The sequence below is a fragment of the Grampus griseus genome, assembly GCF_964374135.1.
Source record: "Grampus griseus genome assembly, chromosome: 15".
In the NCBI taxonomy this organism is placed as follows: Eukaryota; Metazoa; Chordata; class Mammalia; order Artiodactyla; family Delphinidae; genus Grampus; species Grampus griseus.
In genome coordinates this window covers 57,758,998-57,775,542 of record NC_139009.1, presented here as the reverse complement: position 1 = coordinate 57,775,542, position 16,545 = coordinate 57,758,998, and the positions used below count along the sequence as shown (strand labels likewise).

Sequence of the window (16,545 nt, the reverse complement as noted above, 5' to 3'; positions counted from 1 at the left end):
TGTGATCACACAGTCAGCTGCATATACTGACTTTCTAAAGCCTGGGCTCTTTGTTCCCTGGTCCAGGGCTTTTTTTCTTGAACCAGAGTTTAAGTCTTGACTCTCTAACATGCTCTGTGGCCTTGGGTAAATAGCTAAATCTCTCTGAGCTGAGGTTTCCTGTCTATACTATGAGGGGGAGCAGTGAAAATCAGGGCCTCCAAATCGGCACACATCAGAGTGATGTGGGCCTTCGGAATCAGGGGACCCAGGGACCCGTGGGGATCTGTGTTTAGGAAGCAATGTAGAGAAGCGGGCAAAAGCCTCCGGAGTACACTGCCTGGGGTCCAAACTGCTTCCACCTCTGGCCATCTGGGTGACCTTGGGCACTTCATTTCTGAGTTTCAGTTCCCTTGTCAGCAAAATGGGGATACAAATAACTCCTCCCTCACTGGACTGCCGTGAGGATGAAATGAACTAGTTCAGGAACAGAACGGGGTAGGTGCTCAGCAATCAGTGGCTGCTGTCACTTGGATGAAGCTCCTGGGGGATTCTGATTAAGAATCATGAGACGAGATGCTCCTTTAGATCTCTTCATTCTGAGCTGCACAAAGTGACATTCTATCATCTTCATAAGACATCAACCCCCTACGAATGCATCCAAATTGCACTAAGTACCTTTTTCACCCACAGATGCAACACTCTAACCAGCGAGAAAGGAAACAATAGGCTCTTGTTTGGGAAGTTTGTGTTCTCCTTCCCTCTGCCCTCCTCCCCAACTGCCACCATAGGTGCACTTCAATGATCTCCTTAAGGGGCCCACAGCCCCCGAGGACCAGATGTTTTCTAAGATAAAGTATAGTTTCTGGATAACTGGACAGATTTTTAAAAACAAACACAATGGAAATCCTACATTCGAGTGAGCATTGTCTCTCATCCCCTTGGGAAGCGAGCCCCTCTTTGGAACTGTTAGAGCTGCTTTCATGACTAATGTTCAGTTTGAAAAAGATATCTTCAAAGGGGGCAACGTTTTATGCTTTGAGAGTGAACCAAAAGTAAACCAGAGCCATGCCTTGTGAATAAGACTGAAGATCAAGCTGAGAAACAAAATTTTGCATCAAAAAAGAAATGTGCCTATAAAACCAGGAAACTGATTTGTCACATGGCCTTTCAATTGAATTTTAGTAAGTTTGTTAAAAATCAGTTTCCTTTGTTTATAGTCGTACCTCATAATTTTCCATGCAACACCAGGATAGTCTAGCATGTTTTTCATTATTGTATTAGGAAAAACATTCATTTCTTATTTACTGTTCGTTAAAACGGATCATTTGTCAGCTCCTAACCCAGCGTCTCCTTTTTAGCATTCTAATCTCTCTACAAGTGGATTTCCAATTGAAAGTGGATCTTTCTTGGCACGATACACCGAATACTGGAGTAGGAAAAAGTGCATCCAGAATAAATAAAGTTTGTGTGAAGATTTCCAAGGTATTTTCTTGGCCAGGAGTGAGTTCAGCCTGGTGACTGGAGAACCAACCAAATGCTAAACTTAAGATGCGTGCTTGGCCTAAATAATTAACAAGAATTTTAAAGTTAAAATTTAAATAATGGTCGTGGTTTTTTTTTTTTCTTATGACGGAAGGGGCATAGGATCATAGAAAACCTAGAAAACTTAGATGAACAGAAAGAAGAAAGTAAAAACGAATAGTGGTCTCATTCAGAGGTAACTACTGTTAAAATCTGGTTGTGTGTCTTTCACGTTTCTCTCTCTCTCTGCATATAAATGTATGTGTCTAAAACAGGAATAGCATCAAGGCACTGTTTTGTAACTTATTTTTAACATATGAAGCAGTATCGTTAACATCTTTCCCACATAAGTAATTATTCATCTTTCCCCCAGTATTAATTATTTAAGGGTAAAGTATAATTTATATAACAAATTAACTACCGTTAAACATTTATGTTACCATTTAAATGTTTCCATTTGTTTACTTTCTTTCCTTCCTCTCCCTCCCTCCCTTCCTTTCTTGCTTCCATCCCAAATTCCTTCCTTCCTCCCTCCTCCCCCCCTCCTCTCTGTCTCCTTTTTTCTTTTTGCCATCATAAGCAATAGTATGATGAACATCTTGTAGCTGAGTCTTTGTTAACATTCTCAATCATTTCCTTTTGATGAAGTTGAAATTGAAATTCTGGGTCAAAAACTGTATAAAAGCAGTTGATTCATTTTAAGAATGGCCTTCCTGGGGAGTTCCCTGGTGGTCTAGTGGTTAGGATTTCAGGCTTTCACTGCCGGCGGCAGCGGAGGGGTTGGGCGGTTTGGGTTCAATCCCTGGTTGGGGAACCACGCAGCCCAAAAAAAAAAAAAAAATTCCAAAAGATTCAATGGTCTCTCTCACCAATGATGAATGAAAACACTTCTTACTCTATATCTTTGCCAATATTGGGAATTGTATTTTTTGTTAATCTTTGCCAGTTTGATAGATTATTTTAATTTGTGTTTCTTTGATTACAGTGAGCATTTCCCACATGCTTATTTGCCATTATTTTTCTTGTAAATTTCCTTTTCATATCTTTTACCCATGGACGTGCTCACATTTTCTACTGATTTTAAGAGCTGTCTACATATTAAAGTTATTGATCCTTTGTTTGTTCTATGTCTTACAAATAATTTAGCATGTTTTCTGTTTCCCTTTAGATTTTTTGGAGGGGGGGAGGTTTAAAGAATTAAAAAATATGTACTCAAACCATTCAAATTTTCCTTCATGGTATCTTCTTTCAGTTATGCTTAAAAAGTCTTTCCCCACTGGAAAATTATGTAAATATTTATATTTGTTTCCTTCTAAAACTTCTATAGTTTCATGTTCACATTTAAATTTTTCATCTGGAATTTGTTTAGATGTAAGGTGTGAGATTAAAAATTGAACTGAATCATTTTTCTAAGAGGCTAGCCAGTTGTCTCAATACCATTTTTGAATAATCCACTCTTTTCCCACCGATAAGAAAGGTCATTTTATTTTATACTAAATTCACAGAAGTGCTTGGTTCTTTTTATGGACTTCGTTTTTCCTGTTCTGTTTGGTTTGCCTTTTGTGGCACCAGTCATACACTGTTTAAATTACTGCAGCTTTTTTATACATCTTAAAATCGGCTAGGGCAAGTTTCCACATTTTTCTTGGCTATTCTTAAATGTTTATTCTTCCATGTATGCACTTTAGAATTATTTTGTTAACTTCAAAAGTCCCATTGGACTTTTCATTGGGATTGTAGCAAAAGTAAATATTAATTTGAAGACAACCGGTATCTTTGCAATCCTCAATTGCCGCTCCATTGAATAATAGTGACAATGATAATGATAAATTAATATTAGCAGCCAACATTGATCGACTGCTTACTGCATGCTTGGCCCCGTTCTGAGCTCTAATTCTCACACTGAAACATCATAACAGTCCACCACAGAGGTGTTATTATTGCCATACTCATTTTACAGATAGAGAAATTGAGGCTTGGAGATGTTAAATACTGTAACTTGCCACGGTCACAAAGCTTTCAGACAGAAACAGGGTTCTTTTCCTGGGTGGTTCCAGTGTACGTTCTATGCCATGAGTCTATACTGCCTCTGTATTGACTTACATTTTCTTCATTTCCCTCACAGAGTTGTGTAATTTTCTTCCTATATGTCTCTACAAATTTCGTTAAATTAGTTCTTACCAGATCTTATATGTTGCTGCTGTATTTTTTCTGTGATGTTTGGTCATTGCTAGATCCTGGCAAAGCTATTGATTATTATAAGGGAACTATTTATTTTGAAATCATCCAGTTTAATAACCTTCTTATTAGTGTAGTAGTCTGTTGATTCTCTTTTAGTTTTGCAGGACGACACAACCATCCTTTTAAAGTAATAACGTTTGGCTCCCGTTTCCTGTACTTACATTTCTCATTAGTTTTCTTGCATTACTGTAATACCCATAGCACTGTCTAATACAGTAGTCACTATCCACAGGTGGCTATTGACATTCAAGTTAATTAAAATTAAATGAATTTAAAAATTCAGTTCCTCAACTGCACTAGTCACTCTTCAAGTCCCCAGTAAGCCACATGTGGCTTGTGGCTACCATATTGGCTACATTTTAGAACATTTTCATTATCACAGAAAGTTCTATTGGACAGCACTGCTAAAACTTCCAGATTAATGTTAAATAATAATGGTGAAACGAGTTGTCCTGCTTTTTTCTTCCTAACTGTAAAGTTAATATCTCTATTTAGTGATTTACCATAAAATGATGTTGAGTTTTGAATTTAAATATCTGTATGTATTTTTTTATTATGTTAAAGAAGTCTTAACCTACTCCTAGTTTTCTAAAAGTATATATTTTAAAAATTTGGAATGGATAATGAACTTTAATGTCTTCTTGGCATCAAAAAATTTTGCTACGTGAGAGGCAAATTCCCCCTCATTCTTTAAAATTATCTTACTTATCCTGGTCCTTTTTAAATACATTGCTGGATTTTGTTTACCAATATTTTATTTATGTTTGTCATCAAAGAAATTGATTTCAAATATTTTCTACTACTAGTGTCTTGTCCAGTTTTTTTAAAAACTCAAGATTATATAATTTTCATAAAATGAATTAAAACTCTTTTTCTCTATTTCTTTTCTCTGGAAGAGTATGTATCAGATATGAGTCATCTGTCCCTTAAAGTCTGGTAAAACTTAGGTGAAAAAAATCTGGGTCTGATGCTTTAGTTAAGGGGTACGATTTTCTCATATCTCTCTTCCAGTTCATGCATTTCATCTTCATCTGTGTCTAATCACACTCCTTAGTCTATCCATTAAGTTGTATTTCAGTGAATAAACTTCGGCTCTAAAATTTACACTAGGTTCTCTGCAAATGTGCCTTTGTTGAATGTTCTTCCCCTTTGGTCTGTTTGATTTCTTCACACACTTTATTGCATTTTTTAATTGAAATTAGTTGATGTACAATATTATGTTTCAGGTGTACTACACAGTAATTTGACATTTTCATACACTATGAAATGAGCACCGTGATAAATCTAGTATCCATCTGTCCCCACACAAAGTCATTACAATATTATTAATCATATTCCTTCTGCTGTATATTAAATCCCTGTGGCTTATTTATTTTATAACTGGAGGTTTGTATTTCTTAACTCCCTTCACTTATTTCACCCCCACCCCCCAACCTCCCTCCTCTCTGGCAACCACCCATTCTTTTCTCTGCATCTAGAAATCAGTTTTCATTTTGTTTTGGTTGTTTGTTGCTTCTACATCTTGGCTATAAATAATGCTGCAATGAACATTGGCATGCATATATCTTTTCAAATTAATGTTTTCTTCAGGTAAATACTCAGAAGTGAAATTGCTAGATCATATAGCAGTTCTATTTTTAAGTTTTTGAGGAACCTCCATACTGTCTTCCACAGTGGCTACACCAATTTACATTCCCACCAACAATGTACAAGGGTCCCCTTTTCTCCACATCCTTGCCAGCACTTTATCTTTTGATGATAGCCATTCTGACAGGTGTGAGGTAGTAACTCCTTGTGGTTTTGATTTGCTTTCCTCTGATGATTAGTGATGTTCAGCATCTTTTCATGTGCCTGTTGGCCATCTGTATGTCTTGTTTGGAAATATGTCTATTTAGATTCTCTGCCCATTTTTCAATTGGGATGTTTATTGTTTTTGATGTTGAGTTGTATGAGCTCTTCATATATTTTGAATATTAATCCCTTATCAGATATATAGTTTACAAATATCTTCTCCCATTCAGTAGGTGGCCTTTCCTTTTGCTGATAGTTTCCTTTGCTGTGTAAGAGCTTTTAGGTTGGTGTATTTGTTTATTTTTGCTTTTGTTTCCCTTGTGTGATGAGACAGATCCAAACAAATATTGCTAAGACAGACGTCAAAGAGAGTACTGCCTATGTTTCCTTCTAGTTTTATGGTTTCAGACCTTACATTTAAGCCTTTAATCCATTTTTGAGTTTACTTTTGCATATAGTATAAGAAAGTAGTCCACATTGATCCTATTACATACAGTAGTACAGTTTTCCAAATACCACTTATCGAAGAGGCTGTCTTTTCTCATTGTATATTCTTGCTTGCTTTGTTGTAGATTAATTGACCATATAAGCATGGATTTATTTCTAGGCTCTCTATTCTGGTCCATTGATCTATGTGTTTGTTTTCATGCCAGTACCATATTGTTTTGATTACAGTAACTTTGTAGTATAGCTTGAAATCAAGGAGTGTGACAACTCTAGCTTTGTTCTTCTTTCTCAAGATTGCTTTGGCTATTTGGGGTCTTTTGGGTTTCCATACAAATTTTAGAGTTATTTGTTCTAGTTCTGTGATAAATGCCACTGGCATTTTGATGGGGATTGCACTGAATCTGTAGATTGCCTTGGGTAGTATAGTCATTTTAACAATATTGATTCTTCCAATCCATAAGCACCAAATATCTTTCCATTTGTTTTGTCAGCTTGAATTTATTTCATCAATCTCTTACAGCTTTCAGAATACAAATCTTTTTCCTCTTTGATCAGATTTATTCCTAGGTATTTTATTCTTTTTGATACAATTGTAAACGTGATTGTTTTCTTAATTTCTCTTTCTGATAGTTAATAATTAGTATTTAGAAATGCAACATATTTCTGTATATTATTTTTGTATTCTACCACCTTACTGAACTCATTTCAGTTCAAATGGTTTTTGGTAGTGTCTCTAGAATTTTCTATGTATGGAACCATATCATGTGCAAACAGTGACAGTTTTACTTCTTCCTTTCCAATTTGGATTCCTTTTATTTCTTTTTCTTTTCTGAGTGTTGTGGCTACGACTTCCAATTCCATGTTGAATAAAAGTGGCAAGAGTGGGATCCTTGTCTTGTTCCTGATCTTACAGGAAATGCTTTCAGCTTTTCATCATTGATTATGATGTTGCCTATGGGTTTGGCATACATGGCCTTTATTATGTTGAGGTATGTTCCTTCTATGCCCATTTTCTGGAGAGTTTTTACCATAAAAGTATGTTGGGTTTTGTCAAAAGCTTTTTCTGAATCTATTGAAATTATATGGTTTTTATTCTTCAGTTTGTTAATGTGGTGTATTATGTTGATTGATTTGTGGATACAGAACCATCCTTGTGTTCCTGGGATAAATCGTACTTGATCATGGTGTATGATCCTTTAACGTATTGTTCAATTCAGTTTGCTAATATTTTGTTGAGGATTTTTGCATTTATGTTCATCAGTGATATTGACCTGTAATTATTTTTGTGGTATCTTTGTCTGGTTTTGTTATTAGAATGATGTTGGCTTTGTAGAATGAGTTCAGGAGAATTCCTCTTCATTTTTTTTGTTTTTGGAACAGTTTGAGAAGGATAGATGTTAACTCTCCTTCGAAGTTTGGTAGAATTTCCCTGTGAAATTGTCTGGTCCTAGACTTTCATTTGTTGAAAGTTTTTTAAAGTAACGATTGAATTTCATTACTGGTCATTATTAGCCTGTTCATATTTTCTATTTCTTCCTGATTCAGTCTTGGGAGATTGCACATTTCTAGGAATTTATCCATTTCTTCTAGGTTGTCCATTTTATTATCATATAATTGTTTGTATTGGGTGGGCCAAAAGGTTTGTTTGATTATTTCCGTAAGATGTCTCTAGTAGCACTTAGTTGTCTTTAACTTCATTCAAAACAGTTTTGTTAGATTGTATGTGACGGCAGTCATATCAGCGTGCATTTAAAAAAAGACTATCAAAATTGGTGAATTTTTGTGTAGCCATTTGAATATTGAAGATGGAAGAAAAAAAGCAACATTTTGGGCATATTATGCTTTATTATTTCAAGAAAGGTAAAAATGCAACTGAAACACAAAAAAAGATTTGTGCAGCATATGGAGAAGGTGCTGTGACTGATCGAACGTGTCAAAAGTGGTTTGCGAAGTCTCATGCTGGGGATTTCTCACTGGACGATGCTCCACAGTCGGGTAGACCAGTTGAAGTTGATAGTGATCAAATTGAAACAATAATTGAGAACAATCAATGTTATATTACGTGGGAGATAGCCGACATACTCAAAATACCCAGATCAAGTGTTGAAAATCATTTGCATCAGCTTGGTTATTTATGTTAATCACTTTGGTGTTTGTGTCCCACATAAGTTAAGTGGAGAAAAACCTTCTTTACCATATTTCCACATGCGATTCTCTATTGAAACGTAATTAAAACATTCCATTTTAAAAACAAATTGTGATGGGTGTTGAAAAGTGGATACAATGTGGAATGGAAGAGATCGTGGGGCAAGTGAAATAAACCACCACCAACCACACCAAAGGCTGGTCTTCATCCAAAAAAGGTGATGTTGTATATATGGTGGCATTGGAAAGGAGTCCTCTATTATGAGCTCCTTCCAGAAAACCAAATGATTAATTCCAACAAGTACTGCTCTCAATTAGACCAACTGAAAGTGGCACTCGACGAAAAGTGTCCAGAATTAGTCAAAAGAAAACGCACAATCTTCCATCAGGATAACACAGGACCGCATGTTTCTTTGATGACCAGGCAAAAACTGTTACAGGTTGGCTGGGAAGTTCTCATTCATCTGCTGTATTCACCAGACATTGCACCTTCAGATTTCCATTTATTTCAGTCTTTAAAAAATTCTCTTAATAGAAAAAATTTCAATTCCCTGGAAGACTGTAAAAGGCAACGGGACCAGTTCTTTGCTTAAAAAGATAAAAAGTTTTGGGAAGATGGAATTATGAAGTTGCCTGAAAAATGGCAGAAGGTAGTGGAACAAAATGGTGAATAAAGTTGTTCAATAAAATTCTTGGTGAAAATGAAAAATGTGTCTTTTATTTTTTCTTAGAAAAACCGAAGACACTTTATGGCCAACCCAGTGGTAATCTCTTATGATCCTTTGTTTTTCTCTGGTGTCGGTTGTAACTTCTCTTTAATTTCTGATTTTATTTATTTGGATCCTCTCTCTTTTTTTCTTGATGACTTTGGCTAAAGGTTTATCAATTTTGTCAATCTTCTCAAAGAAACAGCTCTTACTTTCATTGATCTTTTCTACTGTTTTTTAATTCTCTGTTTTATTTACACTCTGATCTTTATTTTTCCTTCTAGTAACTTTGGGTTTTGTTTGTTCTTATTTTTCTAGTCCCTTTAGGTGTAAGGTGTTGACTGTTTATTTGACTTGTTTTCTTGTTTTTAGACACTTTAAATGTGTTTATTTTACATCCTCTTTCAAATTGCTCTTTAGTCTTCTTGCTTGCTCTCCGTTTTCTTTCATCTCTTATCGTATGATTTATCATTTGGTGCAGTGAGCCCATCTTCAGAGGGGGTTATGGCTTCAGGAGTGGTGTAGGTTGGACTGGATGTATACTGCCTCTGCCAGGGCCACAGGGATCTGGATGGCCATGGACATATTTTGGAGTTAGTTTCCTGACTTGGTGCTTCTGTATTATGCGGCTGGTAAAGCATCTTACCTTTATTCCCCTGCCTGCTTCCTTGAATCACTGAGCAGCTTTCCCTGTCCCCATTCAATGTCTAGTACAGCCCTCGGAGCCTGATTTCTACAGGGGGTTCTGCTTTTGCCTGCTTGTCTTGCTGGTGCCCTGTATCTACATCAGTAGCAAGATCACAGCCTGAAGGCCCCTCAGGCCCAGAGCGCCCAGAGCTTTGCTTTCTGCTTAGATTTTGTATTCCCTTTTCGTCTCCTGTGCCTGGGGGTTTCCTCCTCATTCCCTTGAGCAAGGCCACATGTCACAACTTTTAAAATCATATTTTATGCAGAACTTTGGATCTATTATATTGACCAGAAACAAGTCCAGAAATTGTTTTAGATTCCTAAGTGGTTGATTTGTTTACTTTCTTTTTAAGCAAAGGCAAGGAAAGCAGGAGAGACATAGGTATTAACCTATGCTTTTAATTTTCTGGTTATATTTATCATCTAAGAATATATTTAAACAACTTCAACATTTTGGTATTAATATGTTGGTGTTTTATTTGTGTCTTAGTGCAATAATGTTAAAGGGTGTTCATAGTTTTTTCAATTTGTTATTTATTTATTTTTTGCGGTACGCGGGCCTCTCACTGTTGTGGCCTCTCCCGTTGCAGAGCACAGGCTCTGGACGCGCAGGCTCAGCGGCCATGGCTCACGGGCCCAGCCGCTCCGCGGCATGTGGGATCTTCCCAGACTGGGGCACAAACCTGCATCCCCTGCATCGGCAGGCAGACTCTCAACAACTGCGCCACCAGGGAAGACCTCAATTTGTTATTTTTTATTTAACTGTTTTTCTTTATATAATCTGCTACAAATAATACTTTATTTGTTGAAGACTCCAAGGCTTATATCGTAACAGCCATAGCTTCATTATCCGGCCTGCAATGAGTCTTATTATGGTTGATAAGGGCACTTCTATTCTCTTTTTTGTTATAAAATGTAATGCAGTATTTAGGAAAAAATCTTGAAAGAGGAAATATATACTATAAAAATTAAAACAGATAATTTAAAACTTGGATGTAGAAGTGGGAAAGGAGAATGGGAAAAGTAAAAGAATCTAAATTTATTTTATTTTATGGGGACAACTCAATGAGATACTTACATTCATATGGTTGGTAGAAAAATGTAGAATTGAATATGTTGCATTTTAAAATTTATTTATCTTTTCTGTCCTCCACAGTTTCTTGTTCATATTATTTACTGAATGTAAAAGAACAGATGAATTAATAAATGAATGACAATTTTTTTTTCAAATTCCAATATTTTCCCCTTAGCTAGAATATTTTTAATAACTATTTGTTTGAGTTCAGGAGTGTTACTTGCAGCATATAATGTGGTTGAGTCACTGCCTTTCTTTTCTCCAAACTGTCAGCTGGAGGCACAATTAGGTTTGTGGTTTAAGCTAAATCCCTACCCCAAAGGCCTTTATTCCTTTTTGATTATGGAACAGGTGGAGAGCCCGTGCGGGTGTTTGCAAGTTTGTATTAGGAAAGGAAGAGAAGCTAGTTTCCCAAGAAATAAAATTGCATGGAGAAGCTGGAAAATATGCATTCAATATGTCCCTCTACGAATCCATAGTAAATTTGCATTTTTTTGTTATCTTCATATAGCATCTCTGCGTAACCTTTCAAGGAATGGCAACGCTACACCCCATGTCCATTCATGTCCAGAGAGGGGTTGGGTCCAAAGCCTTGCTTGTCTGGGAAGCCTTCTTTGGAAGGTGTTGGTGTCTTTTGAGTTTAACCCTCAGGAGTTTCTGATCTTAGATTTAAGATTCTGGTTAAGGAGAGAGGGAAGGCGGACTTGGATGACATCACAAATTAAAGGGGAAAAAAAGGAAGGACTCTAGAGGGTGCACGTCCAACTTTCACACTGTGACTTCTTGGGGATACTTCAAGATGTTTTCAAACAGCATGGACTTTTTGGATACGTGAAGGCATTTCCAAGTATCAAGAAAAAATAACTGACTGTTTCAAATCTTTGGAATTATTCCAAATTCAGGAATCCCAGATGTTTGTAGAGATGCCATTGCATACCTCTGTTTAAATATTGAAGTGGGTTTCAAGATGCTATAGAGGGGAAAAGGCATACCCTTCAAGTCTTCCGTTTTAAAAACAGTATAGTACCTACTCCGTAACGCTATCAGGAGGACCAAACTAGCGTGAATGGTTAGTCAATAAGCTTGAGTATCCTTTCCTTCCTCTTTGCTCTTTCTACCTCCCAGGGCAGTTGTGGCAAAAAGATGTGTGGTATTTAAAATGTCATAGCACTACAGAAAATACAGTATGTTATTACTGTTTATCGCTGCAGATACTGAACCAATAATTATCTGTGTGATGAATGCCAGATGTAAATAATAACCAGGGCTCCTGGCATTTGTCTTTCCATCATCTGTCTCCCCATCTTTCCTGGACAGCAATCTGAATCACACACATCTTTAAATTAAGAACTTGCCTGCTACAAATGTCTTGCGAAAGTGCCAATGTTATGACAAGTCATTTTTTTCCCATGAAATGCACTTAGTTTTACTTCCATATGCCTGTATTTCAGGTCAGGTATTCACCCTGATGAGAACTTTTTGGCGACTCCAAAGCAAGAATCATCCAGATTGAAAAAACTTCCAGAATCTACACATGCAAGTCGCACAGTTTGGCTTTTAGTTTACTCAGAATTAATACATTTAGACCATTTATTTTTCCCTCTTGTGCTTGAGAGTCCCGAATACCTTGTTAAGGAACATCAAGCTTCGTAAGCCCTAAGCAGCCAGGGCCTGCACTGACGGCTGAGAGTTTTGAACTTGGTACAAATGCTGGTGGACTGGAAAACAAGTGCCTGCCGCCTCTCCTGATGGGAGCAAGGGCGCCGCAGTGGCTAGCTATGCCCTCGCTGGTGGCCTTTCTAGCAGGGAAAACCCTTCTCTGTAGTTTCCTGTGTGTGGCCTCACTAGAAGATGGAGCTGGGGAGCCCTTCCCCGAAGCAGGCGAAGCAGGTGGTAGAAACCCCCAAACTCCACGAGAACTTACTGAGCGTCACTGACTCGTTGATCTTGAAGCTGCAGAGGACCCTGTCCACGTTGCGGGCGTGTCGGAAGCCGTTACCTCTGACAACTACTTGAAATGATTCTGAAACAAAGAATAATGACACGACACCTTCATGGACTGCACACCGTTAACCTTAAGTTTCCCATCTGCCCTGGTTTAGGGAGTCTGTTAACTATTTCACCAGGCTTAAGATATTAAAAAAATCAGTTCAGGCTGGGAAACAGAAGCATACGTGTGGGAGCCTTTTGCCACCTATTCACTACCTTCTCACTAGTTGTTCACCAGGATGGCACAGAACTTCTTACTTTGAATTTCCACCTTGCCTTTGCCTTTACTCTTCCTCCTAGCTGGAATGCCTCCCCCACCCCCCACCTGTGTCCTGCAAACCTTACCCATCTCTCAAGTCCTGGCAGTTTTAAAACCTGTGATCTCTGCCACCAGAAGGCCACGGGGGAGGGACTCTCCACTTCGTCAATCCTCTTGTGTCTCTTTTACATATTGGATGCCGAGGAAAGGATTTATTTAGGACTACAGGTGCCTAGCGTTTTTGAAAACCACTACCTGTGGGCATTCACAGTCTGTCCCAAATAGTGTAGCATGTGATTATGTACTGTCTGGTGTTGTTCTTTTGTCTTTTCTTCCACAACTAGAAAACCTTCCTTTACGTTTAGAAATTGTTTGATGAAGCTTCAGCTCTGCTGTCTCTGCAGGGCACACAGTAGGAGCACCTAGTGTTACGCAGGAATAATTGTACTCAGCAGGGGATCGAAATCTTGCTTAGGGGTCAGCAAGCATTGCCCGTTTGAACTGACATTGGCCCTTAGTGCACTTAGAACTCTCTTCTCTCAAAGTAGGGGAGATGATATATCTCTGCGGGTCTCTAGCCCTGCATGTGAATTTCATGTTGGCATAATTCATGTTGAGTTAACACGTTAATAAAATATTGATAAAGCAAAAATAATGATCCTCTATACTAGTCTTACTAAGAGAAAAAAACCAGCTAATTAATTCATTAAATGTTTAGGAATATTTGCTTAAGTTTGATGGTAACTAATAGCCAATACTCCATTTTCTTTGATCTTTGTCATCTTTTTGTGTGTAAAAATTGGGGCTTAGGGTAATGCTGTGTGGCATATAAAAAAGAAAAAGACTAAAAGTTAGAGGTTAAAACGCAGTATTGGTGAAAGTGGATCTGGAAGTGTAAATTGCTACCCAGATGGAGATTTTCACTGGAGGATGAATGGAATTAAAAGACTAGCATATGGGACTCTTCCAAACTTTAATAAACGTCATGAATCTATGTTACCTTCATTCTGGGGAAACTAATTTAGACATCATGTTTGCCAAGAGAATAATAACTGATATCAATTGCTCCCTCTTCGTGTGCCAGGCCCTGTGCAAAGCGTTGTATATGTCTGATGTCACTTAAACCTCACCACAGGGAGGTACAAATGAGAAAACCAAGCGTAGTGAGGTTAAGTAACTTGTCCAAGATCACATGGCTGGTAGCTGTCAGAATCAGAACCGGAATCCAGGTCCGGCGAGTATCAAATGCCTTAGGACTCAGTCATCATGTTCTTTACTGTTATGCTAAAATGTCTTGTGACATATGACTCATTTAGAGATTGACATTGTGATCTTTTAAAAAGCTTATTTTATTTTTACTTTAGACAGGCTTGTCCATTTTGCGGAAAAATGGAGCTGGCCCAGCTGGGAAGCAGGAAACCAAAACCGAAGTAAAAGAAGCCAGAGGCACTAAGTGTGCCACAAGGAGAAACAAGTTAGAACAGAATGCGGTTTAGAGATATCAACGACCTTCCCTGTAAGGAAATGGAGATTTCTGACGTTGTAAATGACTTGCCCAAGATCATGCAATCTGTAACTGGTAAGCAGCAAAACTTGGACTTGTACCCACCAGCATTCACTGCCGTAGTTTTGAACTATATTAAGGTTCAGAACTTAACGATGGTTTTTCAGGACCATAGTCCTATGAGTATTAAGGATTTAGATATGCATGTCGATGCATATATACGGTTGCTAAGTTTAGGAGGATGGACTAGATGGTTTTCTTTAGATGTCTGCCTGGCACGTGACCGATGACACAATTGGTTCAACAAGCATTCTATTCGGTGTCAAGCATTGTGGAAGAATCTTATTGCACCTTGGTTACTCAATTTAGCCTATAGATACCCACTTCTGGTTTTAGTCTGAACGCTAGACATCCAGAAGTCTGCCATTGGATGCTTTTGCTGCTTGCAAATGTTTTCTGCCTCGCTGCTCTGCCTACTTCTCTTGTCTCCTCAAAGATCAGTGGAAGGAGAGAAGATTCTGGAAACGCAGGCCATGTGCCAGCTCTCTTCTCTAACACCGTGTCCTAGCATAACCCGTTCTGCTGCTGAGTCCTCAGTGAGAGAGGATGCCGGCATGGCTGCTTGGCCAGCCCTCAGGGTGTTAGGGAGGAAGACAGCAGAAACCCAGGGACAGCCATGGTGGAGACGGAGCAATCCAACCCCCGAGGCGCGGGGAGCAGATGAAGGAAAGGATGCCCTGGGAGGCACACCAGAGCAGAGGCGAGCTCCCACCAGTTTCTGTGTGAGGATGCACATTCGGCCTCCAGAAGCGCCTGCGCATCTGCCCCGGCGGCCCGACTGGAATGTCAGCCCTTCACACGTAGAAGGTATGTAACAAAACCCTGTCAAGTGAATCTGTCAGCAAGAGAGAGCCGGGACACACCAGAACCAGGACATACTGATTTAATTCAGTTTGTCCACAAAGCCCTGAACCTGTCTCTCACCATACGTACATCTAAGTGTTTTTAGGCAGCGTGCACGTTGGTTTACAGCTCCTACAAGGAGTGCCTAGGGACTGGAGGGCATTAGGGAGGAATTTCTACTGGGAAATGATCTTTTACCTAATCTTTTAAGATACATATTCTTTAAGTTATCTTTAAGGGATAGGTTCATTATGATTCTTTTCTCACTTTACTCTCAATTATAATTTAAGCTTCCTGATGGGAGAGGCCATCATATCTATTTCTTTAGAATCTTTGGCCGTGCCTCACCCAGGGCTGAGTCAGTCTCAGTGTAAGCTCGTTTCACGAACAAATAAATGACATCTTGGTATAGAAAGGGAGAAAGGGGAGGAGAAGGTGGTCATTTATTCAGGTACCAGTCAGATCTAATCCTGTTTGTTTCCTGAGGCTTAATCAGGTCATTGAATGAAAAGATGCTCAGCGTCCTTGGTTATTAGGAAAATGCAAATCAAAACCACTCCACACTCGCTAGAATGACTATAATAAAATAGGTGGACAATAGTAAGTGTTGGTGAAGAAATGAGAAGCCTCATACATTGCTGGTGGGAATGTAAATTGGTGCAGCTGTTTTGTAAAGTAGTTGGCAGTTCCTCAGAAAGTTAAACATAGAATTACCATGTGACCCAGAAATCTCATCCTATACTCAAGAGAATTGAAAACATATGTCTACACAAAAACTTGTACATATATTACACAATAGCATCATTCACAATAGCCAAAAAAGTGGAAACAACCCAAGTATCCACCAAATGATGAATATGGTATTCCCACAATGGAATATTATTTACCCACAAAAAGTAACAAGTTCTGACACGTGCTATGACATGGATGAATCTTGAAAACATTATGCCAAATGAAAGAAACCAGACATGAAAGTCCATCTATTGTATGATTTTATTCTATTTCATTTCCATGTGAATAGTGCAGATTAGCAAATCCAGAGAGACAGAAAATTGACTGGCCAGGGCTGGGGAGAGGAAGGAATGGGGAGTGACTGCTTAATGGGTACAGGGTTGCTTTTCAGGATAATGAACATATTCTGGAATTACACAGTGGCTATGGTTGTACAACTTTGTGAGTGTATTAGACATTACTGAATTGTACTATTTGAAAGGGTGAATTTTAGGATATGTGCATTATAGCTCAATTTTAAAAAAGAAAAAACTTAAGGTCAATGAATAGTTTGATAAACTTA

The 16,545-nt window shown here is 38.2% G+C and overlaps 1 protein-coding gene across 1 annotated transcript in view; it reads right to left on the bottom strand.

The window, feature by feature from the left end:
• Nucleotides 1-16,545, bottom strand: part of ANTXR1 (ANTXR cell adhesion molecule 1) — a 243,880-nt gene that overhangs the window by 140,297 nt on the left and 87,038 nt on the right. Inside the window, exon 10 of the mRNA XM_082672424.1 lies at nt 12,521-12,619. Within this exon, the coding sequence (XP_082528550.1) occupies nt 12,521-12,619 (99 nt within the window). The remainder of the gene's footprint in view (nt 1-12,520; nt 12,620-16,545) is intronic.